Source organism: Chrysoperla carnea, chromosome 4 (assembly GCF_905475395.1).
Source record: "Chrysoperla carnea chromosome 4, inChrCarn1.1, whole genome shotgun sequence".
Lineage (NCBI taxonomy): Eukaryota > Metazoa > Arthropoda > Insecta > Neuroptera > Chrysopidae > Chrysoperla > Chrysoperla carnea.
The window spans coordinates 59,654,406-59,682,398 of record NC_058340.1 but is presented as its reverse complement, the minus strand read 5'-3'; the positions used below and the strand labels follow the sequence as shown (position 1 = coordinate 59,682,398).

Below are 27,993 nucleotides of genomic sequence, written 5' to 3'. Positions count from 1 at the left end.
TATTAATTAATTGTGTTTAAGTTTTAAGTGTTTTAAAAATGGTTTCAAAAGTTGAATATGTTGATTCAACACATATGTACGCATCAAATTATGTACGAAATTCAAAAGCGATTGGTGTTTTGTGGGCAATATTTACTATATGTTATGCAATTATTGGTGTTGTGACATTTTTAACACCAGAATGGATTGGTGATTTAGATTCGGAATATCCAGGACGTTTTGGTTTATGGGAAGCATGCCAAACGGATGAAAAAAGTGAACATTGTCAAGGGCAAATCTATGATTTAGGTAATCTTCCTAGTGTAGCATTTCAAGTTGCTACAATACTTGTTGGGATATCATGTTTAACATCATTGTTTACTATTTGTGCAATGCTTTTGTTTTTCTTTTGTAAATCAACAAAAGTGTTTCATATATGTGGGTGGCTACAGTTACTTTCTGGTAAGTTGTTTGCAATATATGGTTTATTTATTTCTTTCGTAAAGTATCAGAGCTAGAGTTATTAAGTAGACGGGTTTGCCCAAATTTTTGGATAATCGTCAAAATTTAAAAAAAAACCAATTTCAACTTTCTGATAATACATTAAAAAAATACGGCAGGGTCATCTTGTATGCAAATAGCAGAAAATTAAGTATATAAAAAAGAAGGTGTGCAAATACATGTTAAAGTAGACTCAAGTCCAAAATTTTTTATACATAAAAAGTTTATATACCTACAAGTGACCATTTTTGAGCACACCAATACCAGTCAAAATGAATTTATGGATTCCCAAAATATGAAGTAAAAATAAATAGCCAAATGTCTAGTAACAAGGATATTCTAAAAAATTTGTTGGCCTTCTTCTGCTCCTCATATTCATGCTACTTTTAATAGATTTTTTAATATCTTTCGCAAAATTTCATGTTTTAATGGTAAGATGATTCTTGGTTTAGATCGTGGTACAACACGGTTTTTTTAAAATGATGAATACATTCTTGAAACTTCGTGAGTGGCTTCCTTTTGACGAGTCTACCAAACTTGCCTCCAAAATTTTTTTCGAGAAAGCGGCGTTTTCAAATTATCATGATTACGTCTTATTTGAGTTGCCGTTTTCGAATTGCAGCGGAGAATTTGTCGGACACTAGATCCACTTTGCTTAGAAAACAAATCCATAAATAGTAATTTATCGAAGTAAACGCGATTGGAATTATCAGAGTAGGCTATGAATGTTGTTTGGAGGAATTCTAAAACAGATTCTTTCGGTATAGTGAAAAATAAATATTGAAATTTGATAAAAATTCAAATTTATGTAGAAATATACTTAAATATTCTGAATTTGAGTCTTAAAAGGACATTATTGTTTTATTATACTAAAATTAAAAGTAGTAATTTTTAATCTGTATATCACATGACCTAAAACACCGGTCGCCATGATGTGACATCATGTAGGCAAAAATAATATGCATTAATTACTAATTTGTTGATAGCTTTCGTTGAGTAATTGACTATCGTTTTTACCAATATTACGTCACCAAAAAATGGTTCACAGCGTTTTTGCGAGAATAAAAAGGTTTAAAATTTAATTAAATTTTATGACAAGAAATCGTGTTTATTTTGCCGAATATATTTTTGTGGCATTTTATTAGGAAAATAAACATTTTGCTGATGTCCAGATTTCAGACTCATTTTTCAGATTATAGTGATTGGTTTAACTTGAGTTTTAAATTAGAAAAATTAGAATTAGAAAAACACAGAGTTTGACATTTAAAAGCAAATAAAATTTAATTTGCCTTAGTTTGTTTATAGTAATATTTATTTGTAAATTACAAATAATTTACAATTTATGAATTATTTTCGCTTATGATTTGTAATCAAATACACGCTAAGTATGTAACTCATATTTTTTGTATTATTATTATTTTTATATTTTGTATTATTTCATTGACTATAGTTAGGTAATACAGTTGCATGTATAAATCTAATTATCAAAGTGTTCGCATTAAATGTTTTTAAAATTACTTTATTTAAACATAAAAGTACCTAGTATTACCGAAATTTGTGTGACCACTTAAAAATAAATGTAGTAATAGACCGGTCTTCAGTCCGAAAAATAGGGCGGCCTTCTTATTCACGTTTACTTCAAAATATAACGATTTAACGATTGTTATTTTTAGGATTCATAAATTGTATCTGATTTTCATATTTCACAAAACTGAAATACAATTGATACATGGTGTGGCTAAAAACTAAGGGCGCGTAATAAACGATTTGGCGTTAAAGTTAAAGAAAATATAGTTCAAAGCTAGATATGCAAAATAAAATTGATCGTATCTAATAAATACGAAAAATTATTATAAGAAAATAATTGCTAATTTCCTTTTTATGCCATTTAATAGCCGTTTAATTTAAATAATTAAAATAAATTTGATTCGGTTAAATTATACACTTTATAGTAAATAAATATAATTTGCAACGTCGAGTATAAAAAATTACATGATTTACTCGTTTTCAGATACATTTCGTGAGAAATCTTTATGAATACATGTATCGATAGCTTAGGAGTAAAGGAAGTTTTAACAAAACTAAATTTACTAATATCTGCTTCTGTATCAGACTCTCGTTTATAAATTTTAGTAAAATATTTTGTTGAAGAAACTCAACACTCTGGTTTTGAGTTGTTGAATACTGTAACCATCTTTTACGATGTAGGCCTTATATGCATGTCTTTCTGTACATACAAAATATAAAAAAATGTTTACATAAAAATAAACATAATTTTGGTATATAAGTAAATTAAACTTGAATTAAAATAATTATTAAACGACCTCAGTGAATGTTGTTACTAAATACAAAAAAATGTGAAATTTAAGTTTATATAATAAGCTTTACAAGGATTGTTAATAATTTTGAGAAATAAAATATTCCACAGTAAATTGAAGATTGGGTTTATACGATTTTTAACGAATTTTTGATATGAGCATCGAAAGCTTCCAAATTAGAAAAAATGGTTTCTTTCTTGACATTGACTTTGTTTAAAACTTCAAAAAAGTCCCTCTGATTCACGAAATATCTTTCTCAAAAAAGTCCCTCTAATTTCTTACAGACTCTAGTCTTAGTACCAAGGACATTCAAGTTTTTTCAATCTCTTGATGTGAGGCTTTCTCAGCCACTGCATTTCATATTTATACTCCAACTTCTCGTGTTTCTTAGCTTCGGAGGGTACTTCTCAAATAATAAAATAAAAAAAAATAACTTGGTATAAATATTAAACATTCTTGGGAATATCACCGGTTTGACATAAAATTCTAAATCTATTTAAAAAGAGAACAATAATCTGATTTTATTAGTTCACGATTTAAAAAATAATCATTACATGCTTATAAATAAAAGACACGAATTTTCACTACTAAAATACTAACACAACATTTACATTAAATAAATAATAAAGTACACTCAAATGTGAAACACTCAATCGAAATGAAATTATTTGTATTGAGAATCATTTTGACAATTGAAAATTTGTTTCCAAAATTTCACCATCGGTAAATCTTAATAGTCGAAGTATCTTTTAATTATCTTTCAAAGTATGAGCTAAGGATTCTTTATGATTTAAGCCTTATGGTGATAAATTACGAAAACCAGCTGTGGATATATGTATATGCAACAATTCGTTTCGAGAAGAAAATCTCCAGTCCTACTAAATTTATTGCAAATACAATAGTTATACACGCCGATAGATTTTAATTTAATTCTACATTTTTCCTACATTTATGCAGCCTAGAATATAGAAAATAAAGACAACTACTCATAATAGTGTTAAAAATCTGGCTTAAAGGATTCAATAAATGTTAAATATGGTGGGAGCGCAAATAAATGTGTATTACATAGTTAGAATTGATATACAAAAAAAGTTTACTGCATTTCCACCATTTATTCATGTACTGTTTGTTGTTCATGCAAGGATATATTCTTAATCCAAATTTTAGTGAATATTTTGAAATGAGTAAGCGATAACGATAATCGTCAATCAAGGCAGAAAAAATGTTTAATTTTAAATATTTCTTTAATGATGATTATATTTTATCTTCTTGCCACTAACACTAAACAGAATAAAATCTAACGTTGAACTTTTTTTAAATCTATAATCTACAACGATGCTTTAAACAGGGAGACCAACCCGCAGGCAAGGCGGTGCATTTTGGTTAAAGTGCATCAAAGCTATACGTTTTGATGGTGGTGCCATACATTCTGCTATTCATTCTTTGAGATACTTGCGAGTTGTGTGAAAGGAGATTATTCAATAAATTAGGCGATCGCTCAATTAGCTGATTTACCCTAAAGCAACCAATATATTACAAGGGATACAAAAAATAAGTCCTAAGATATTATATTTGCAACATAAGGTATCCAACCTGATAAAAATGTAAAACTAGACCCGAGATATCATGACAAAATTTGAAAGTGAAATTAAAATTGATTAAAAAACGAAGAAGTTATAAACAATCAAAGATTGCATTCAAAGGTTGCTCATCACCTTTTAGCAAAACAAAAATTTTATATGTATATAATCTCTATGGCGATACCCACGTATGACGTCACTAGTGGAAATCCTCCTCTTTGTTTACTTAGGAATTTTAAACTTTCATGTCTTGCATATTAGTAAAGGTTTTTAAAAAAAAACTTCACTTTTCTATTCGTGAATAATTCCCACCTACACCTGAAGTGATAAAAAAAAAGTTTAGTTCGTTTGTATTGTTTAAAGATATTTTCAATGTTTACTAACCAAAAATATGTTATTTTTTGCCAGAAATATTTTATACTGCAAAAAGCTGTTGTTAGTTTCTAATCATTGGTAACACATAATGATTACACATGTTTAAAGAAAATGTCGTTCCTTCAAAGGTTTTATTTGTCCTCATGTCACTTTTAAGCAAAAACATTTAATCTAAGAACATGTTTGTTGTATCTTTTCTTACAGGTATAGACTTTTTGGTTTTTCATTTATATTATAGACTTTAAGTTTTTCTGATTAAAGGTGTACAAATAATAATTACTCACCTAAAAGCTATTATTATAGCTAACCTATTGGAAATGAGAGATTTAAACGAGTATTATAAATTTATTTTTCATTATTATGAAACAATGTACAGTTATATGCCACAGTGCCACCTTTATTCAATACGTCTTTGTGTAGACAGATTCGCATCACTGTATTCGTCTGCTGTGTTAAGTGAGCCAGTTACAAATAAATCTGATGTGAACCAGTCACCTCTATATACAAACAACATATTTTTTTTTTTAAACACACAACACATACAATTTTTTTAAGATTTTCTAAAATATACTCAAGTATTCATTTGTAACGCTTTTCGGAACAATCAACAAGAATTATTTCAGCCATGAACCAGGAACAATAATCTTTGTATTTTATATTATTCTAGTCTGTATATGGAGGTATAATTGAGTAAATAAGATTTTGAAGTTAGTAAATAAATGAAATATTTATAAAAGCATTAACATTCACGAACTATGATAAAATATTCATAATGAAAAAATATATGAAATTAAAAATATATTTTGAAAAATATTATTTGAAAATGTAAATTTTGATATCAATTTTGAAATGAATGAATTCGTGTGTGGTTTAAATATAAAACAGTAATTGAATTAATTTTTTTTAAAAATTACATCAGTTTTAGAAAAGTAATTAAAATTATTTAAATGTTAAACTGTAATTTTTTAAGTAGAATATACAGGGTGGTCTGAGTAATTAACAACAGGATTCCACGAAATGTTAATTGAATGGTAGATAACATTAAAATAACGGCAATTTCTTAGACTTCTAACAAAAGAAACGTCGTTTCCTATGAACACAGGGTGTTGAAATTTGAGATAAAATAGATATTATTGCCAAACGACTGATTAGAAAAATTGGAAATTTGACAAGTCAGTGTGGCTGGAGATTTTCTTCTTGAAATCGGCCGATGCACATACATCTACCGCTGGTTTTCCTAATTTATCACTATAAGGCATAAATAATGAAAGATCCTTAGCTCATGAAAATAATGCTTTCCCAGATAATAGTGTATTGAGAAATTGTCACTATTTTAATGTTATATATCATTTAATGATTTCCTGTTCTCTATCTTCTTGTAAAGAAAAACTTTTTCAAGTTGGAATAGTTTTAGAAATTCAGCATATTTATAGATTTAATAAAAAAAATATAAGGGAATAGTTTACAATTTGGTGGAAGCGGCGGGAAAACTAAGTTAAAATCTGTGCTCTAATAAACAAAAACAGATATTAGTTTTAAAATTAGTTTAAAAACACTAAGGTAACGTGCTTTTATTCAAATGTGGACTAAAAAGGGCTATTCTTATATGGACAAAATAATTTTTTAAGCTAATATAAAATTTGATCTCTTCTTGCGATCTCATAGTTATTAAACTTTTGAAAATATCCTCTACATTTATTCTCCACGGAAGTAAAAATAATGTTTTTAACATTGCTTATAAATTTTTTTGTAAGTAATGTACCACGCCAAAATATTAGGAAACAGGAAATTGTATTTAAATGTTCCGGACTTATTATAATTACAGAAATAACCATTACAAATTAATATTCATCATTTTACTTTAAATTAACCGAATAATTTTTCATAAAACTAACAAGCTGGAAATATAAATTTTTTCTAATTTAATTTTGTTATTCGGTGATGAAATAGTCACACTTCTAATTAAATATATTTTACAGATTTACAGATTTGAAAGTTATATACATTTCAAAAACAAACCCACTATCCTTCCTAATCCTTTAAAAAATTTAGTGCCATTCAAAGAAAAAATTAGTAATTAAAGAGAATTGAAAAAATACACTCGAACCTGGACTTCTTGGATTCATATCTACCAATTAGTAGGCAATAGTAGGGCGCTTGACATGAATCCAAGAAGTCCGGGTTCGAGTCCTGATTCGAGTGTATTTTTTCAATTGTTTTAGTGAAGATTACTAGACAAGATATTTGTCAATATTTAGTTTACACTGTATGCATCATATTAAAACATCAATTATAATCGAAGAGACCATGATGTAAATAAATAATGCATGTATCGTATGCATGATTAAAAGTAAACAAAAACAAAAAGTAATAATAAAAACTAAGTAGGTAATTTTTTAGCTCTATTTTCTATTTGACGGATATAATAGTTATTGTAGATATAATTTTTGAGGGACCTTTAGATTAATTATAATTTTTAATTTTGGGTAAAATATGTGAACTAGTAAAAACTAGTTTTACATAATAAATAGAGATCCAAAAAAAATAATCATTAAAAAAAATTTTTAATTAATTAAAATTTATTGAAGTATTTTGACTTTATATATACCCACCTTTTGAATTGATATCCCTCTTATGTTTATTTTTTTACTTTAAATCTCGCTTATTTGTCCCTTATTATAGTTGTTAGATACTAAAAATTTAAAATACTTTAAAAAAAAACATGCAGGCATTATTCCTATTAATTCTTTAACTCTTTAGCTCAATTGATGTTAATATACCATTTAGATTGAACAGAAGTTATCTCAACCACTGCAGGTTATAAAAAATATTGAGCATTGAAGTCTCCATTGATTTGATATATCAAATGTTATTTTTTAAATGACTACACTTATAACATAGACTTAAGACATGTATCACAGAATTTTGCAAGCAAATAGAGATAACCTCAAACAAGTAAAAAATACTTTTTAAATAAATTTTGTCTAAAAAGTTTAGATTGTTAAAAGAATGCAGAAAATGTACATCGTCAGTCTCAGTTATTTTTTGTATTTAATTTGGTCCCTATATCGTAAGCATCTCCAACTTTTCCATATATTTATATTTTGGTTACGTCAACATAAAATTATTTTTTACTTTTTAGTGCAATAAAAGCCTATATTTATGTTAACTGTTATTTTAATAAAAAACTTATATTCACATCTTCTTAAATTTCAAAGCATCTTTACAATAGTACTTTTTTTGTCATAATATTTGAGAAAATAACGAGATTAGAAATAAACAGACAAATAGAAAAGAAATGAATTTAAATGAAGGCACAAAACTAACCCAAGGAAATTAAATTTTACATTAAGAATTGAAAAATAGATATGGTTTTTATGTTGAAATCTTTTTGCTATTAAAATTTCCGTTTCTTTAAGTAACGTAAAACAATTAAATTATATGATCCAGTCATAGCCTCGAAAATCATCACAAATAATACATATCCAAACAATAGAATTTTGCTAGCTCGTAGGTATTAAAGTATTTTAAAAATATGGATATTATGCATCTCAATGTTATGATGCATGCCCCATGATTGTTTTAACTTTTAAAGTGAAAGAAGTTATTTAGTAAATTATTATTAAACGATGAAAAATTGTATTCCCATAAGTAAATCAATTGATTAAATTAAAAGGTGTGGTAATATGAATTTTAGATCATCACGATTTTATATTACCTATATATTAATGTTTATAATGTTTGATTATTGATGTACTTATTATTATGATTCTAATTAAAAACATATGCGTCCTTCTTTTGCTTACATAATTGTGTATTTAATTATAGTTGTAAGTATACCTACTTTATTAGAAGTATAATTACTGAATTGAAAGCCTCATTATTTTAATAAAACTTATATCTATGTTAATAATTACAGTCTGAGCTCGATTTAATGACAATGTCTGAAGTATATTGAAGTTTGATTACCAAAAAAATGATTCTGATATCTTAGATAACTATGGAAGAATGTAGTAAAAGTTTTTGAAAATTGAGTCTGGCAACTTAAGGGCAACTATGAACAAAATTATAAAATTGAACTCGGTACCTTAGGCAACTAAATAACGAAATTAAGGGTCTTAAAAATAAAAAAGTTCATATAAGTAGGTGTTTTTGGCTGCATCAATCTATATATATAAAAATGTTATGTTGGTTTGTGTACGCTTCAAAAACTCAAAAAGTTCTGCATCGATTCAGCTCCAATTTTTACACGATATACAACCCGCTTAGAGGATGGTTTTTATCTATTTTTACCCTCATCGCGGGTTACGGGGGGGAAGTGGGGGGGGGGGTGAGCAATCAATTATTTTCAAATATACCCAAGTAAGGTATCGAAGAAAAGAGCATGTACATTACCTACATTACTGTAACCCCCGACGCAAGGGGATATGGGAGTGGAATGGAAGTGGGGATGAACAATCTGAACTCTTTTATCGGGAGGTTGTCAAATTGTATAAAATTTACAAGCTGTTTAACTTCTATCTATTTTCACGCAATCAGAATGTGCCACAGCGAAGCGTGAAAGGGTACAGCTAGTAAAAAATACATTTTTAAGGTAGTGCAAGCGCCAAGGCAAGTTGATTTTTGTTAACATGAATGTAGACAAAAACTAAGAATAAAATTTTTCGATATCTGGAGTAATTTTTAAAACATGCAGTTATAACAAAATTTATCATCAAAGTTGAAAATAAGGTACAAATAATTTCAATCACAAGTTTAAACTTGTTTTAGCGCTCGTACTACCTTAATAGAAAAAATATTCATAGTTTTTCGCCGGCAGTTTTTATAAATTTTTGTAATTGTAGCTTAAATTTTTATATTTTGTAATTAATTCGGGCCTAGATAGTAAATAGTTTACATTATAGTCATAAAATAAAAATACTACGATGCGATGATATAAAAATGTTCATCATTGGTGAATGAATGAATATAACATAGTTCCGGTTTTTATGTTAAATGGCTACATTTTAATAAAATATGCAAATACAAGTTATTAAATAATTAATTCAACCGCTTTCACGATTATGAATCGTGTTTTGATGATGGTATACGCTACAGGCATATGAATATTGCAACTGATAAAAAAAAAAAAAAAACTAGAAGTATGCACATATTGGGTTGACTACTAAATCAGGAGTTTGTCTTTTTTAAACTACAATTATTTCATACAGTAAAAACTAAAAGAAGCTATAAAATTAAATTTAAGAATCAAATAAGTATTTTACTTCTAAAATTAATACCTTAACTTTTCAGAAAAATATCTTGTAAATAAAAAAAGTAAGCGCTACATTTATAATGTACCAAGGTACGAAAGGAATATAGTTCCTATTGGATGTACCACGATACCTCTCGATCTTCCTAATAAAAAGCCTAAGTTTTAGCGAAGGTCGTCACATTCTGGAATCGAAAATTCCTACCTATGGAAATATCCAGCTGGTAGATCGAAAATAAGTAATTTACGGAATCAGTAAGAATAACTGAAAAAACCAACTCGCATCAGAGCGCACATCCTACGCCGAAAGGTTTTCTGGATGACGTACTAATACATTAGACCTGTATGATATAGGTGTATACACGATTTATTATAGTAATTTGTATAAAGTTAATTTGTAAACTATAATAAAAGTAGGTATTGTGTTTTTTTGTTAAATAGTAAAGTCAAAGAATACACCGATATTTAGTTGATATTAAAACATTGTATTTTTTATGTTTACAGTTAATTGAATTTCACTATAACGGATGAATGAACTAACTTATATTTCTTTCTATATAATCAAATGAAATAACAAACATCCACTCTGACTCAATGACAACTGTCTGAGTGACATTTTATATGACTCAATGCAACTATATTATAGTCAGATACCTTGTATTTGTAATGCAGGACATCGAAAAGGAATCACCTGTATCATTTGGTTACTAATTGTAAATATATTCAAATATTATGTTAATAGAAATTATTAACAAAAAAATAATATTTGGAGCTAGATGTATTTCGAAATAAAATTTTAGGTGTTTAATAACAGTTGTGGCAGACATGTAAGCAAGTTAATTGCCATTAATAAATTAGCAAAAGTAAATTTAATAATAAATTATGAATATTGACTTATTCCTTTTGGAAAATTTATTGATCTTTTTTGATGCGAATAATTTCGAAGTTTCGTAGTAATGTCCATTAATAAAATAACAGAGTGAGGACCTTGAGACTTGTGTTCGGGACAAATCTTATTAGATTTGGTGCAAAATAAAACATTAGATAAGACTTTCTGTCGTATTCTTAAAAAAACTCTAAAAATAGTTACTGGTTTTACTTATTAAACTTGATGAAATCTTCCTTTCTTTAAAATTCGTTCACATCAAAACTCGATTTTTATTTTAAAGAAAGAATTATTTTAAATTTCTAAAAAATTGACATATAAAATAATTTTAATTTGTCCAGTTCTTCCACCATAATTTTACCAATATCTTTTCACAAACTTTGGTAATCTTTCAGATACAAAATATTTCCTTAGATTTTGTACAAAATTACATGCTTAATTCAAAAAAAAGCATATTCCTTATTAATCAATGCTGTCAATAATGTATAAATCATTCTGCAATAATTTGGAATTTGCCGGGGTTTTGAAAGAATTTTAATGTATTATTGTATGATACACAATATATAAGTAAATAATATACATCCGGTATGATAACCGGAAGGTGTTAAACAATTTAAAACATATTTTTGAACCTAACAGACTAATGATGAAGTTTTTATTTAAAGTTGAAATGTTATATATACAATTAGGAATTGAAAAACTAATTCTTAAAGCTCAAAAAAGCCTCTGCTTATTAAAGGGGTATATTCAGTAAAAAATTATGATTTTACGCGGCGAATCTCCTAAGACAGTCTAGTTGAAATTTGAATATAAGATTACATTTAACCAACAACTGTTATGTGATTTACCAACAAACCAAAATCTTGCAAAAAATGACACACTTTAATTTATTTAATGTTATAATTTTATTTGAATATTCTCACAAAAGGTCAAGCCAAAAGTATTGTGAAAAAAAAATGTTATCGAAAAGATTACAAATTGTTTTGTTGTATGATTTTTAAACGGGAGTTTTGCTATGAAAACGTGAGGTTTTTATTAATAAGAAAGTACTCTGTTATATTTTAAAATACAAGGTGATGTAAACACAATAAACCTATCTTGTGAATGAAACTTATCTTATTCTGAGGAGTGACTTAGCTCATTCTTAGCTTGCTCTGAGGAGATGTTTTTGACAAAATCTTACAAAACCTTACAACAAAGTGTTTATAATCAGATCTTAAAAATAAAGAACATAGCAAAAAATATACGACGTCCTTTTTTTTAATAAGAAATTTACTGTTGATAATTTTACCATAATTTTGTTTTTAAATATTAAAATATTTGTTAAAATCAGAAAAATTGTAAGGATTCGGGTTCACTTTTGCTAAAGCTACATTGTGTAAAAATGTTAGATATAAATATAATCAAAGCAAGTTTTATTTGAATCATTCTTGACTAATCGCTCTGTAGAACCATTTGTGTATTCTAAGCAAAAAATATAAAAACTATTAATAGCAATACCAGATTATCAATTATCAAAGTAACATACTAGTGTTAATTGTTGTTATCATATAAATGTGTACTAAGCTAACATGCATTTAGAAAAAAACTAAATATTGCTAAATAGAAGAAAAAAAGATTGGGACAGTGCAGGCTTTCATATTTTTGTGAAACAATCCCATACATAAAATTTCACATGATAATTCAGTGCCAATGAGTAATTATCCGAGAAATTGTGATACCATATATGTGTTTTACCACCTTTCCACTGATAATTTCATTTATTAGCTCCTCAATTTCAGAGGCTGAATGCACCTCCTTCATGCATATACCATGTATTACACCAGCCCATCACAACTATTAATTAAATTAAATTTGTTGCGATGGCGGAAATCGAACCAGCTACCATAAGCATACCGCGGGGCGACTTGTAATAGGGCGACTAAAAAATGGGTAATTTTTAAACGATTTTCGTGTAATCAACTAATTAGGCAATGGAAAGATTGTATAATTTATTGTCAAGTATTACAGAACGCATAAATTAAGAACCATTCCTAATTTAATTACCATATGAAAAAATAACAAAAATTCGTATATGGGTTTTGAAAATCTCGTAAATTTTTAAATAATGATTCTTAACGTCTTGTAAGATATTAGACTCAGTCAGATAAATAGATCATATTTGATTGTATTTCAGATAATAACATAAAGGAGGATTTTTTAGCTCCCTTTTTCATTCTCTAAATATTATGGGATCTAGTCGCCATTAAAATATCGTCAATTTCACGCTAAAATTAACAGACTCAGTTTTATATCAACAATTTGTATGGTTCTTGATAAGCCACAGCCACAACGTATGCTAAATCAGTGTTAACTCAAATTATAACGATATAAGTAGCTCAAGTCCAAATATACATAATATGATTTCTCTAAATCATCGAAATATATGAACGCACTAGGTGATATAGAAAATAAATTTCTAAGCAAACAAGTTTTTAGTTGTTCGATTATCTTTAACGTGATACGCTTTCGCTAATTATAATTTTGAAAATATCTCCAATGATAATATTAAGAAAATTGAAAATTTTACAATAAGTAATGGTCTAAAAAACAAATTTCAGCACAATTTATTATCTGTCTGAAAGTCAATATATACATTCATAGTTCTAAAAAACAAATTTTTATTTTTTTCGTTCATCAGTTTGTGAAAAAAAAATTTTCTACATAGTGCTTAGATTTAAATATGGAAAATACAATCTCAGTTTTAAATTAAATATGGATGTTTATGTTTTCATAGCTAGAAACATAGCTTGAAACATTTGAATTAGATAAGATTGATGTGATAATTTCAAATAAATGATACCAAATTATTGATTATAACCGGCCCTGTTATTCAAGTTATTTAATGTTTTATAGTATTTTTTTTTATTAACAAAATAGGAAATTAGTTGTTATATTTATAAATTATTTAATAGAGAGAAAAAAAAACACGTTTATAATTTCTTATATGTATTAAATATATAAATGTATTATAGGAATTGTATAAGTTTTTATTACTTTGTTTATAATGTTAAAAGGGCAGGTGTTCCACTAAAGTCTGAACGTTATAGTAAAAATAAAGTTATATAAATGTATAATATTTCCACAATCGAAGACAAACAATTTATGGTTTCTTTCAAAATTACATATCAAATTTGTAAAACTGTTAACTTATTGATTGGGCGTTGTGATAGTATAACGGATTTAAGGAACTTCCTTAAACCACCCTATAGTCTAGTCTACAAGTGGTAAAATATAGAAAAACATGGTCGTATAAATTCGTATGATAGCTCGTTGGATTCAGAATGTCTACAAAATTGTGCCAGAAGTGTTTTTCAGCACATAAAAATTACCTGAAAATGTTTTCTGTATGTCTAATATTGATAAAGATATTTTTCGATTAGTAAAAAAAAAAATGGAAATATTTATCATAAGTAAAGTTTTATAAAACTGATTTTACTATATAATTTGATCAATGAATAATTTCGAAAACGTACTACATAGTAATCATCGAGAGCATATCTCTATCAAAAATACAATTATTTATTTACCTTAATTATTACTTAATTAAAAAGTCATAGGTACACCACAGCTTGTGGCATACTTCATATTTCTCACTCTTAATATTCAACATGTACAATATTGCGATTATTATCGTTACAAAATATATACAGTGTGTCGCATTTAAGATGAAGACACCCATATATTTTTGTTATGTATAGAAATATCGATTTGAAATTTTGGACAATTATACAGGGTGAGAGTCACATTTTTAAAAATACTTAACCGAAACCATAACTTGAAACTCAGCCTACTGCAAAATGGCAAATAGGACCGATTCTTAATATTAGACCTAGCGTCAGAGATGTTTAGTTGCTTAGAATATTTTTATAATACCCATACATCGATTTTTATGAAAACATGCGCATTTTTAATTTTTTCAATATTTTGGTCTACACTCATAATTATTAGAAGTTTATTGAAAAACTTGAACACATAACACTATTAAATTATCAATTTGTTCAGTTTTTACATTTCATAGCATACTAGTTACGAGTTTATTTTTTAATTTTGTCAATAGTATGCTATGGAATGTTACAACTGGACAAATTGATAATTTAATGGTGTTATGTATTCAAATAATTCAATAAACTTAATAAACTTATTACAAAATAATTCAATAAACTGTAATAATGTAAAGACCCCAATAATGAATAAATTAAAAATGTGAATTTTGTCATAAAAATAGGTATATATAGGTACAAAAAAAATATTTTAAGCAACTTTTTTAAATAGTTTTTTTTTTTCGATAACTTTAACCATCTCTGACGCTTGGCAAAATATTAAGAATCGGCTCTATTTGTCAATTTGTAGTAGGCTGAGTTTAAAGTTCTGATTTCGGTTAAGTATCTTAAAAATTGTGATCCATCACTCTGGAAGACTGTGCAAAATTTCACATCGATATTCCTAAAAATAACGAAAATATGCGAGTGTCTTCATCTTAAATGCGACACACTGTATAATGAGTGATCGAATGACCTCCTTCAAAACCCAACAACTAAAGGTATACGACGTTTGTTACTCATCTTTTCATAATACTCATATAATATAATTATATTTTTAGGTAATTTCAGTAATTATTTACGCTTCGAACATCTCTAATTGTTAGTCATAATTATTATTACACATATTTTTGTTTTTATTACAAAATTTCATTTTCTAGGTAAAAAAAATTGCATGTGATAAAGTGTGATATCTAACTGTGCGCGCATCGCTCCTAACTTTTCTAATTTATGTAATTATTAATAGAATGTGTAGTAACGTTTTACATTTTCTATATTTATCTACGTATAGTAATTATTATTTATTAGAATATTTTTACTTACGATTTTTATGTAATTTTGATGATCTAATACCGTGAAAAATGATTATTATAACATGTATTTTATTACAATGAGTGAAAGTAATTATGGTTCAATTAATTTTGACATTTTTTTATGATTATTTATTTACTTATGTTTAATTCAATTATAGTTAATTTAATGTTTCACTGATTTATTTTTTTTAAAAATATTTAATTGTTTTTTTATTAAATTGATAGTCATGAAAAATTGCATGTTTTTACAACAAAAATTAAATGTTGTTGATTTTACGTTTAGATGTAAATTTAAACATTTAAGTATTTAAGGTAGTACTAGCGCCAAAGCAATTTTAGATTTGGGGTACAAATTATTTGTCCTTAGTTTCAACTTTGATGATGAATTTTGTTATAACTTCATGAATGTAAACGAAAAATAAGAAAAAAAATTTTCGTTATCTGCTTTGGTTTTCAAAATATCGAAAGCTAAATATGTGAACAAAATTTTCAATTTTATATATTTTGAAAATTATTCCAGATATCGAAAAAATGTATTTTAACTTTGCGTCTTATATTGCCAAGTTATAACACAATTCACCATCAAAATTGAAAACATATATTTTTTAAATTTGTGCCCCCACTACCTCACACATTCTCAGTTAGTCGGCCACAAAGAAGTTTTTTTTTTGTTTCAATGATTTATTAAAATTTTAACTTTAATAGTTTTTTAAAATTTCCATCAACTAGTTTTGGAGAAATCTATGAAAACATATCATCCATCTACCGTTTTACCATAAAATCAATGCTAAATATACCTACTTTTGAAGTCATTTATTTATTTCAATAATCGGATAACCCCCGAATTTCAGAATTGATTTAGAATTAGTCATACTTCATAATAAAGAATCAAACTTTTTTATTTAAGATTTTCTTGGTGCAGTCAATCGACCAATTGGAAATTAATTAAGAATTTTCCATATGTTATGAATTTGAAATTAATCCAATTTACAGAGAAAATATTTGGTCTGAAATGAGTGTATCCTTCTTTCAACTTTAAACAGATAAAATGAAGAAAAATAAAACAATGAATACGAAATTTCCGGCAAAAATATCTTTACACAGATGTTGCGTGTGCTATATTTATTTTTTTGCATTTTTTGAAATTTTTTTCTATAATAAAATAAAATACATTATTGGTAAAAATGTGAAATTTTGAATTTATTATTTATAGAATTTCTATGTATATTTAACTCGCCATGTACCGGCATCTCCATCGCTTGATATTAATTGCATGTTTTTTTTTATATATTTATTGTAGTTTTTAAATAGTTCTGCTGGCTTTAAAAATCTGCACTCGAGATGTGGCTAATTTTCTATATGTTTCTTGACGGGTATAATGATTTCATGTTAATCTGATTAACAATATATTTGAAAAATATATTTTAGTCTGTTTGAAGACGTTTATGGAGGTAATCTTAATCGTCATGCGTTATAAGGTACAAGCCATAAAGCTATTCAAGAGACTGGCCTTTTTCTCATTTAGATCAAATGAATCATGCAAACAAATGTGTTGTATGATGATGTATCAATAAGAAATTTAAAAAAAGATATTAAAATAAGTACATCTCAAAAACCTACTGCCATAATTATATACATAATTTTTTTTTTGAATAAGTAGACCAAATTCTCATTTACATAGCAATATTTATAATAAATACAATAATATACCGTTATTTTGACCTTGAAGATAAATAACATTCTTTTGTACGTGCCTTCCTATCTTAATATTTATAAAAATTCTTTAACAATTATTACATTCATATTTTATTTTTATTTATTTATAATTTAAGAAAATAAACATAAAAAAAAAACTTTTTTTTTTTAAAGAATCGTAAGTATCGTGTTTTCTACGAAATTCTAGGAAGTAATGTTAAATGAGTAATTGTGGTATTTTTATACACATGGCTAAGACCACACAGAATTCATGTAGATAGTGCTGGGCAAGATATGGGATATGGAGGAAAATCTTCAGCAATTCATATTTTATTTTTATTTATTTATAATTTAAGAAAATAAACATAAAAAAAAAACTTTTTTTTTTTAAAGAATCGTAAGTATCGTGTTTTCTACGAAATTCTAGGAAGTAATGTTAAATGAGTAATTGTGGTATTTTTATACACATGGCTAAGACCACACAGAATTCATGTAGATAGTGCTGGGCAAGAGATGGGATATGGAGGAAAATCTTCAGCAATTCAGAATTAATATTCAAAATTTATCGAGGGTTCATATATTAAGGGTTGCGTTAAATCAAACTTCGAGATAAATACATACACGGATCTTCTTGGTATTTTGTATGGAGTCATAATTGTTAATTTCGAGCAACTTTTCTGAATAAGATTTTGCCAACTTATAAAAAGGAAGGGTAGTTTACCAAACAGAAAAAAAGTGATTTCAATTTTTTGGCTTCCTTGTAAATTATTTAGAAGTTTTAAATATACCTATATACTTTTCAGAATAAGCAAAATTTTTTTATAAAGAATGATTTTTTTTCTTAAAATGAAAAATAAGAAAATTTACAAGTATAGTTACCTCTATCGGGGAACACACTATATAATTAGCTTGTTCTACAAACTAACGCGAAACCTAATCTAATTTCGGTCCGACATTTTTCACTCTGGTTGAGAAATTCACTCGACTATCAACAGGGACGAATATGGCACCGCCCTTGGGAAATTACAAAAAATGCTGGCCTAGGTTTCTTCAGCTAGTTTTGATACAATAAAATATTTAAACAATTTAAAATGAAGAGAAGAATTCCACGTAAAATTTTTTTCTCGATGCTATATGGTTAAGAATTCGTCATTTCAGGAAACGTATCAATGAGGATTCAAAAATTATACGTTTGGTTGTGAATTTTTCGTCATGTTCGCAAAAATATTACCTTTACATTAATTTGTCGGTGATGATGTAGAACTAAATGTTAAAAAGGATGACGACACTCGATAACTTTTAAGGGAACTGATAATAAGAATGCATGAAGAGCATCCCACGCTTTTTACATCATATTAAAAAAAAATGTTTTATACCTTTTAGTCCGTTTTAAAAACCAGTACATTAAAAATAAGTTTAATTTAATTTTTTGTGGACATTCTGTATAAAATAAAGAATTCAAAATAAAATATTAAAATGTCAATTATAAAACTCAAGGTAACTTGAACAATTCATTAAAATTTTTGAATAAATGAAAAAATGAAAAAAAAAATCTAATATTACCACAAAATTTGTCGTGTGTAGTAGATTAGATACTCACACACCCATTTGAGTTAAATTAAAAATAAAAAAAAATTTCATAAATATCCAGATATTAAAAACATTTTTAACTTTTTTTTTTTAAATTTTGAAAACCACATAATAAATTAATTTAGATTTGGTAATATATAATAATTGTGTTTGAAAGAAATCGAGTTTTGTCTACATGTTAATCCAAATATTTATTTGAGCTTAATTTAATTAAAAAAAATTTAGGTTTAACCTCCGATTCTCAGACCACGTCTATAACATAGGCCTACAACAATATATTTAATCTTTTTATTTCATAAACTACATTCGAAAATACAATTAATTTTAAGATGTGGGTGGAGTCATTTACTTCGTTCTTATCCAAGCGACGACTGTAAAATTATGTAAAAATCCTCCATTAATTTGATACAAGCTTTCGTTTTAAACCCCGAACTAAAAAAAGGGGTGCTTTAAATTTAACCGCTATGTGTGTTTGTCTGTCTGTGGCATCGTAGCGCCTCAACGGATGAACCGGTTTTGTTTTTTTGGTTTTGTTTGAAAGATAATTTAATGGAGAGTGTTCTCAACTATGTTGCAATTGCGAATTTAGGGTTCCGTATCCGGAAAAACTAAAAATTGGCGATGATCTTCCAAATCGAATCAGTTTGGAAAAGGGTTTAATGAAGAAGACAATTTAATGCAGAGTGTGCTTATAATATCTTAATAAGAAGATGAAACGATCGTTAAAAATTATTTTCAATAAATAAATAATAAAAAAAGCGGAATTAATGCAAATAAAATAAAAATTAATCATTATGGAGTTCCACAAATTAAGGCTTAATACAATTAATAAAAATTTATATTTTGAGTTGATTCATTTATAAAAATTGTTAAAAGAAAATATTCTCATCCAAAATAATTGATAGGATTCTATTACTTAAATTTACTTACACCACTTAAAATTGAAAAATAATAAATTTTTTATTAATAATGAATGAAAATTACTTTTTGAATTCGAAGTTTATTTGCAGGAATTGAACTTGCATTTTCTGACTCTCTTAGGTAGCACACTACTTCTCGCTTCCGCTAAATGTGTCAATTCAAAAATAAATAAATAATAAAACTTTTCAACGTATTTGAAATTATAATTAAAAGTATTTATTAAGGCAATCTAGGAAAGTATAATTACATTTCTAATTTGAAAATTTTCAAGTGCAGTGAAAGAGGAAAGTTATTGTGTTTTAAGAATAGAAATTAATAAATTACTTTTATTTTTTGTTGTTGTTTGAAGATTTCTACGTATGATAATAATTACTGTAATGAGATAACATTGCGTACAATAATTACATTATCTATTATTAGATCTCAATAATACAATAAGCATTAAATTATCACTTATTTATAACAAATAAACAACAATCATAATCATGTTTAAAAATCTGAAACGAATGTTAAACAATCTCAATTCAGTTCGACTGTATGTAGGTATTTATGCATCAACACTTGAGATTTCCAAGACCCTTGCTTTGTGAGCAAATGTCTTGTCATCCTTTCTATTCCTGTCAAATCTAAGTATATGAACAGAGGCGTAGCTCGCCTTGGAGGGGCCCTGTAACAAAATTAGTTGTGGGGCCTAAATGATGGGTAAAGATTTCTCACAAAAGAAACAAAAAGGCTTACATTAAATTAAAATAAATATTTATTGATTATCACTTCCTCCTAGAAATGGAACTAGCCAAACAATTCAAATTAGATATACACTTTTCTAGCCTTTTTTCGGCAAATTAATTTATTAAATCATCTATAGCTGAAAACTTCAGTTCCAAAATTTCTGCATCTATAGACAATTGTGACAAGTCTGATAGCATTTTTCTAATTTTTGCTTACAATTAATGGCCTCTGTAGCCCGGGGGCCCCGTATCATTGATACGGCTGATACGGCGGTAGCTACGCCTCTGTATATGAATGACCAAACCATTTTAATTTTTGTACCTTAATAACTCTTGAAACACAAGATTCTGTGCACATGTCTCATTACTTTTCTTATTATTATACCATGCATATATGTAATATGCAAGGTAAACTAAGTTTAGTCCCAAGTTTGTAACGCTTAAAAATATTGATGCTATGAACAAAATTTTGGTATAGGTGTTTATAAAATCACCTTTCTAGGGTATGTCATTATAAGAAATATCGAATAAATCTAAATCAGAGTTATTCTTGAATCGCAATTTAGCAGCAAGTTATGCATGCTCACAAACCTATAGATAGACATATTTTATAAGAATACAATAGATACAATAGATAAATTATTGGAAGTCAACAGCACTGACTATTACAATGATTGACAATTACATGTTACAAACTAATTATGTGATTAAATTAATGTTAACCAAGTGCAATTTACAATTTTAAAAAGCCCTTGACAAATTTTTCGGGTACGGCACCCTAAGCATATCTAAGAACACTCTTTATTAAATTACCTTTTTCCTTAGAGCCTTCTCCAAACTGAATCGATTTTGAGAATCATGACGTAGTTTTTGGTTGTTCCGGGTACGGAATCCTGAATTCGAACTTGAAACATAGCTAAGAACACTTTACATTAAATAACGTTGCAAACGAAACAAAAAAATCCAAATTAGTTCATCCGTTTAGGCGATACGATGCCACAGGTAGACAGGCAGACAGAAACACTCTAGCGGTTAAGCTTATATCCCCCCTTTTATTTTTGTTGAGGAATTAAAAAAAGAGTGTGTTCGTATACATAACAATAGGCAAATCTAGACTTTAGAAGAGTTGAAAGTGACAAAAAGGTGGAAATAAGGACGCGATTTTGTAAAGAAGCATTTCTGTAAATCAAAAGTGTGAAAAATGGTAACTTTTTTTTTTTTCGAAAAGAACTATTTTTCTGGACTACGAGACAAAAGCGAGAAAATAAGGTGCTTTAAGTACTCATCATCTTACAATTTGCAGCTTCCCACTTGTATGAAAAGTATTCAGCTTTGCTGCTTGGAATACATCGTATATATTAAAAAAGATAAATTTAAATTATATTTGGAAAAACCATTTTGGAGGTAGTTAGCGTGCATAAGAGATTTTTACCACCGTAAAGGCTAGTTACACTCCGACAGTATCTAACTCTAGCTCGATTCACATAACACTTTTTAGAAGCAATTTTTAAATAATGTGAATGATTTTCTCATATAATTTTTTTTATTTTATGTTACAGCTCTATGTATGTTAGGCGGCGTATGTGTATATCCATTGGGATGGGATGCACCTGATGTACGACGCACATGTGGTGCTTCAGCTGGTCGGTTTGAACTTGGACAATGTGGATTAAGATGGGCATATTTACTTGCCGCAATTGGGTGTTTAGATGCAATTATTCTGGCAATTTTAGCATTTATTTTAGCTACACGACATGTTAAATTACAAGCTGAACCAACATATGGCTCAGCATTAACGAATGGTTCATTATATAAAGGTAATTTGGAATGTATATCTTTTTACTTCTCCCGTAGTGTCCAGGTGTCCAGTAATGGCCGCTTTGGGCAAAAGAATGATGAAGAGAAAGAATTGCTAGTGAAACAGCCCTTGAAAGTTTGTTCGATCGATGAACTACCACTTACGAGATGAGTTTTTGTTATCATACAATAGAAATTTAAAAATCTGTAATGGCTATTACACATAAAAAAACGTAAGACGTGAGTGGAAGACCAATTATTTGTTTTACGTCTAACGTTTTGAATGTTGTGAAGGTGAAATGCTTGACCCTTATTAGCTAATTTACGTACACACGTCTTCCGATTAACTCTCACTTTTTGTCTTGTGTAAAGAGCTGTAACAAGTGAAATGTACAAAATTTAAAAATCTCCCGAGAAATTTTTCTGGTACGGAATCCTAAATTTGCACTTGAAACGAATCTAAGAACACTCTCCATTAAATTACCTTTCAAACGAAGCAAAAAAATCCAAATCGGTTCATCTGTTTAGGCGCGACGATGCCACAGACAGACACACATAGCGATCAAACTTATAACACCCTGTTTTTAGTTTGGGGGTTAAGAATAATACTGTTAATGTAATCAGTGGAAGAAAACAGATTATTGAGGTTGTACCAAGTGCCATAGTCTGAGTATGTATCAATTCCTTAAATGCGCTCGATTCTTTTAATAATGCCATACATATTCGGTAATCGTGAGCAATTAATAATATTGCGCTAATAAAGACTTATTTCAAAACCGTAAATATTTTTACTAAAAAAAAAGGCGCGTCCTGAACATACAGCCCAGTTTGGTTTGCATTTAAGGCTACACTGTTTTTGAAACATGAGTTCACACCAAAATTGATTTTAGAAATTTTAGGGAAATTAAATTAAAAGCTATAAAATTTGAATAACTATGGTTACTAAAACATACTTTAATCTATCCAAAAATATCAATATGGCGAGTAAAAGTAGTCAGACCACTACCAGTATATATTTTAGTTTATTATGTGTATAGAATTAAATACAATAAATGATTCATCGATTATTGCATAATATTTTATTAAAAAATTAATTATTATTGAATATATTGGCCTGAAAAAAGCATATGAATTAAACCATCAAATTTTTATGTTCCAAGGATTTTATTTCGATTTTAATTAATATTAAATAATTGAATATTAAATCTGGTAATTAATTGGCATCGTTTAAACTTTCAAATTATCTTATCAAAATGGTTAACAAGCTGACAAGCTGTAGTAGTTGCAAAACTTTAAAACCAAATTAAATACATACTTATAAAACTGATGCCTTAAGTATTATTGACTTTATTTGATAGATAATTTAATGCCATTGGTGGTTAAGTATTATATGAATATTGGTTTTGTTTTTCGAAATAGTGCTCAATGAGAACTATTTCGAAGCTTACTAAACTTGATAACTAACTTGAATTGAAACGATCTAAATTTCAACTTTGAAAAATCACAAAAACATCCTTTTTTTAATTTTTATCATTTCGATCCACCACGATGAGTCCCATTAGGTTATGTTAGGTTATATTGGCTGTCCACGAAGGATCCACTTGTTCTTTAGAGCCCATTGTGATACCATAGTAGTGCTGCCAATGCGTAGACTCCGATTTACCCGTTCCCTTAAACGATTTTACCCGATTTTACCCGTTAGATATGATATCCTTACCAGTGGCGGATCTAGGATTTCGTCCAAGAGAAGTTATTTTATCATTTTAATTTTTTTTTTGGATTTTTAGAATTTTTTTGGATTTTTAGATTTTTAAAATCATTTATTTTGAAGTTAAATTATATAAAATGACATAATGTATACCTTATCAAATCAAAAAGTAACAAAATGTTTAAATCAGTTTTAGGTTGATCGGACACTAAGACAATGAATACATAAAAATCTGAATTTTTTATATGTTATTAATTGTTTACAAAAATATTTTTTGAAAAAATTTGACGAAATTATTATAACATTTAATTATTATAACTGCGTTATAATAAGAGTTAAAATTTTAAAAACATTTCAAAGGTAAAAAGTGTTGTTTAAAGTAATCTTCATTCGTATAAAATTAATTTAAAAAATATTTTTAAAAAGTCTTCATTACTTTATTTCATAAAATATTTCTCATCCATCATAAATAATCAGATTGTATTTGAAAATCTAATAATTGTATTTTAAAAAGAATGTACTAAATCGTCAGTTTCAAGTTAATATTTCATGGAATTAGATAAAAATACTGTAGTTCAATCAATATTTAATGATCGATTTATTCTTCAGATAAAGTCATTAACTCACGATTATCTTAAAGATTTATTTATCATTTTACCACGTTGAATATACATAGAAATTTAATTACTCATTCAAAATTATTCACATTTTATAAACTTATGAAGTGGTATAGAAATAATAATAGAAGAAACAATTGCTTTAAAAAAACGTATTTTAAATGTCATTGGCCCATCCTTATAACTGATGGAAAGTAAGTAATCCATTCATTAAATTATTCAAGTTTCATTGCAAAAACACAGTGAGATTAGAAAAAAATGATTGTGGCTTATAATAATTTATCTAATTCGGCATTGTATTGAGACAATCCGGGAATATAATATAATAATAATTGGGTATGATTAACCTTTGCGTCCTGTTCTCTGAAAATCTGAAGGTATCTAAGGTCTCACGCAGGTTTTTTGTTATAAAATTTTTACTGGTACGATTTAAGAAGAATTGCGAAGAAATGGTCATTCATTACTCCTCTTGCCTGACTTTGTAATTGAAGATCGGATACAAATTAAGATTGGAGCTTGCATTATAAAATTTTGTTTAAATTTTATTATAAAGTTTCTGTGGTAAAATGTTGTAACTTTGTTGAAAGCTAGTCACTTATTGCGAACATATTGCGAAAATGAATAAACCTGCCAAAACGCACGTTGATCGACAGGACCCAAGTAGCTACTATTCATCTAATTGGGTGATAAGCAGTTGCTTTGCTAATAAAGCAACTGCTTAAATATCCTGGCATCCTTATACTTCTCGCGATGTGGAAGTGACAATGGATTAATCATTACTTTAATAGGGGATAATCCTGACGTCGAATTGGCCATATTACTCATAAAAATGTAAAACTAGACTTGACTAAATTTGAAGTGGAAATAAAATTGATTAAAAAATGAAGAAGTTATAAGCAATCGAAGATAGCATTCAAAGGTTTCCCATCTCCTTTGAGCAAATCGTTTTGTATGTCATCTCTATGGCGATACCCACGTATAACGTCACACGTGGGTATCTTTCTCTGTGTTTAATTAGGAATTTTAAACGTTCATATCTTGCATACTAGTAAAGATTTTTCAAAACCAACTTTACTTTTCTATTTGTGTTGTGAAAATTCTTCATCTGAAGTGATAAAAAATTTTGTCCGATCCCCTATTGAGCAAGAAACATAGTACTTCCAAATTTCATCCTTTAAATTTAATTGGAACATCTTCGTTATCTTTGACTGCAACATCTTGATTGATATAAGCTCAAAAGCAGTTTTTTATTCATATATTGAATTAGTTTGTTTTACTCCTCGCTCTATTGAAAGGATTCTCTCGGAGCAATGTTCACTTATTTTAGCTCTAAATCGTTTGACGGTTTTTTTTTAAATAAACTTAAAAATGTGTTGAAATTATGATCATGTATTACATCTGCAATTTGAATGTACAATTTTTGAGAGCGATATTTACGAAAATTACATAGTCTCTAATAATTTATCAAACGTTTTGCCAATTTTGTTGGCAATGTGTTTTACCGATTAGAAAAATGCTTTATACAAAAACTTAGACTAAGTCTAATGAAATAAAATAAAAGTGAACTGATTCCATAAGTATTTTGTCATGTTTTATAACCATGAATTACTTAAAATCACACTTTAGTTTCATTGCAAAATTCAATTTATTATACAGTTGTATTAAAATATATGTTAATTTAAAACATTGTAACTCAAAACTGTTGCCTAGATAGATAATTATTTAAAAAAATTAATTAACTATGTGTGTAGGCTTTTTTTGTTTGAAAGAATTTTCTCACATAAATCATATATAATGAAAAAATTTAAAATTTTCTCATGTATGCAATTGTTATAATAAACAATTGTTAAATTAACAGTACACTGATATTGTTGCAAACAATAATTTATTCATGAACTTTGTAAAGAAAAAAAAGACTAATTAATTCTCATATTATGAGATGCTTTTTTTCATTTCTTTGTGCATCTAACAACTAACAAGTGTAAAAAAACTAAAAAAAGAAGCCTAATAAGATAAAATTTACTCTTCCTAACATGCTATCCAATTTTTATACCATGTATATATGAAATATACATAGTATATTAAGTTTAGTCCCAAGTTTGTAACGCTTAAAAATATTGATGCGACGAAAAAAATTTTGGTATAGATGTTCATAGAATCACCTAATTAGTCTATGTTCGGTTGTCCGTCCGTCTGTCAACTCGATAGGTCAAAAACGAAAAAAGATACCAAGCAAAAATTTTTACAGCGTCAAGTTCGTAAATGAACAACATAGGTCAATTGGGTCTTGGGTCCGTATGACCCATCTTGTTAACCGTTAGAGGTAGAACAGAAGTTTAAATATAAAAAATGTTCCTTATCAAAAAATAAATAACTTTTGTTTGAAACATTTTTTTGTAAACATCACTGCTTACTGACGAGGGCACACATTAAATGAAAATTTTATAGTATGTATTAATATGGGATTATCAATTATGTATGTGTGACATGTACATAACTGTCAATACATGGTACTTCAATAATTAACCCAGCTTCCAACTTAGCAGATTTATTGTATTATACGAATTTTAATAAAAAGTGATTTATAGATACTAACAATCGTTTTTTTGTTTTAGGTGAAGTCAACAGTGCATATATAACTGATGCTCATAGTGTTGCTGGCGGTTCAAGAAAATCATTAAATCTTCATCCAGTATTATTAATGCATCCAGGACCACCAGGACATTCAGCAGACGATACATATTCACAATTTTCAAGTCGTACAGCACGTTCTAAACATAGTTATCATCGTCCTGAATATTCAACAAGTATTCATAACTTTCAACTTTAAAAATCACCATACTAAAAATGTTAAAAACGAAATTTTTTTTGAAATGTTGTTAATGTTATTGTTTTTCTTTTTTTAAATTCATTGTATTATATAGTCATTAACAAAAGTTTTAAGTTGCGTAGCAATGTCCAGAAAAATTGACTTTTGTTACAATATCCGGGCTTAAGTTTGGCATTAGGTCTTGTGATATTATCCCATATTTTATGAACTGATGTCCATTTATTCATTGTTTGAAAATTATCTTCCAAAGTAATGCTTATTATTATATTAAGGTAGTACCTACACGAAAGTGATATTCCAAGAATTTCTCAAAACTCAGAATA

At 27.5% G+C, this 27,993-nt stretch overlaps 1 protein-coding gene across 1 annotated transcript; it reads left to right on the top strand.

Moving 5' to 3' along the window:
• On the top strand, positions 1 to 27,935 carry LOC123297935 (LHFPL tetraspan subfamily member 3 protein). The gene is made up of 3 exons (XM_044879772.1): positions 1 to 441; positions 22,278 to 22,535; positions 27,456 to 27,935. The coding sequence occupies exons 1-3, from the start codon at positions 39 to 41 to the stop codon at positions 27,668 to 27,670; spliced, it is 876 nt and encodes a 291-aa protein (XP_044735707.1). The 5' UTR covers positions 1 to 38; the 3' UTR covers positions 27,671 to 27,935.
• The last annotated feature ends 58 nt before the right edge of the window (positions 27,936 to 27,993 follow it).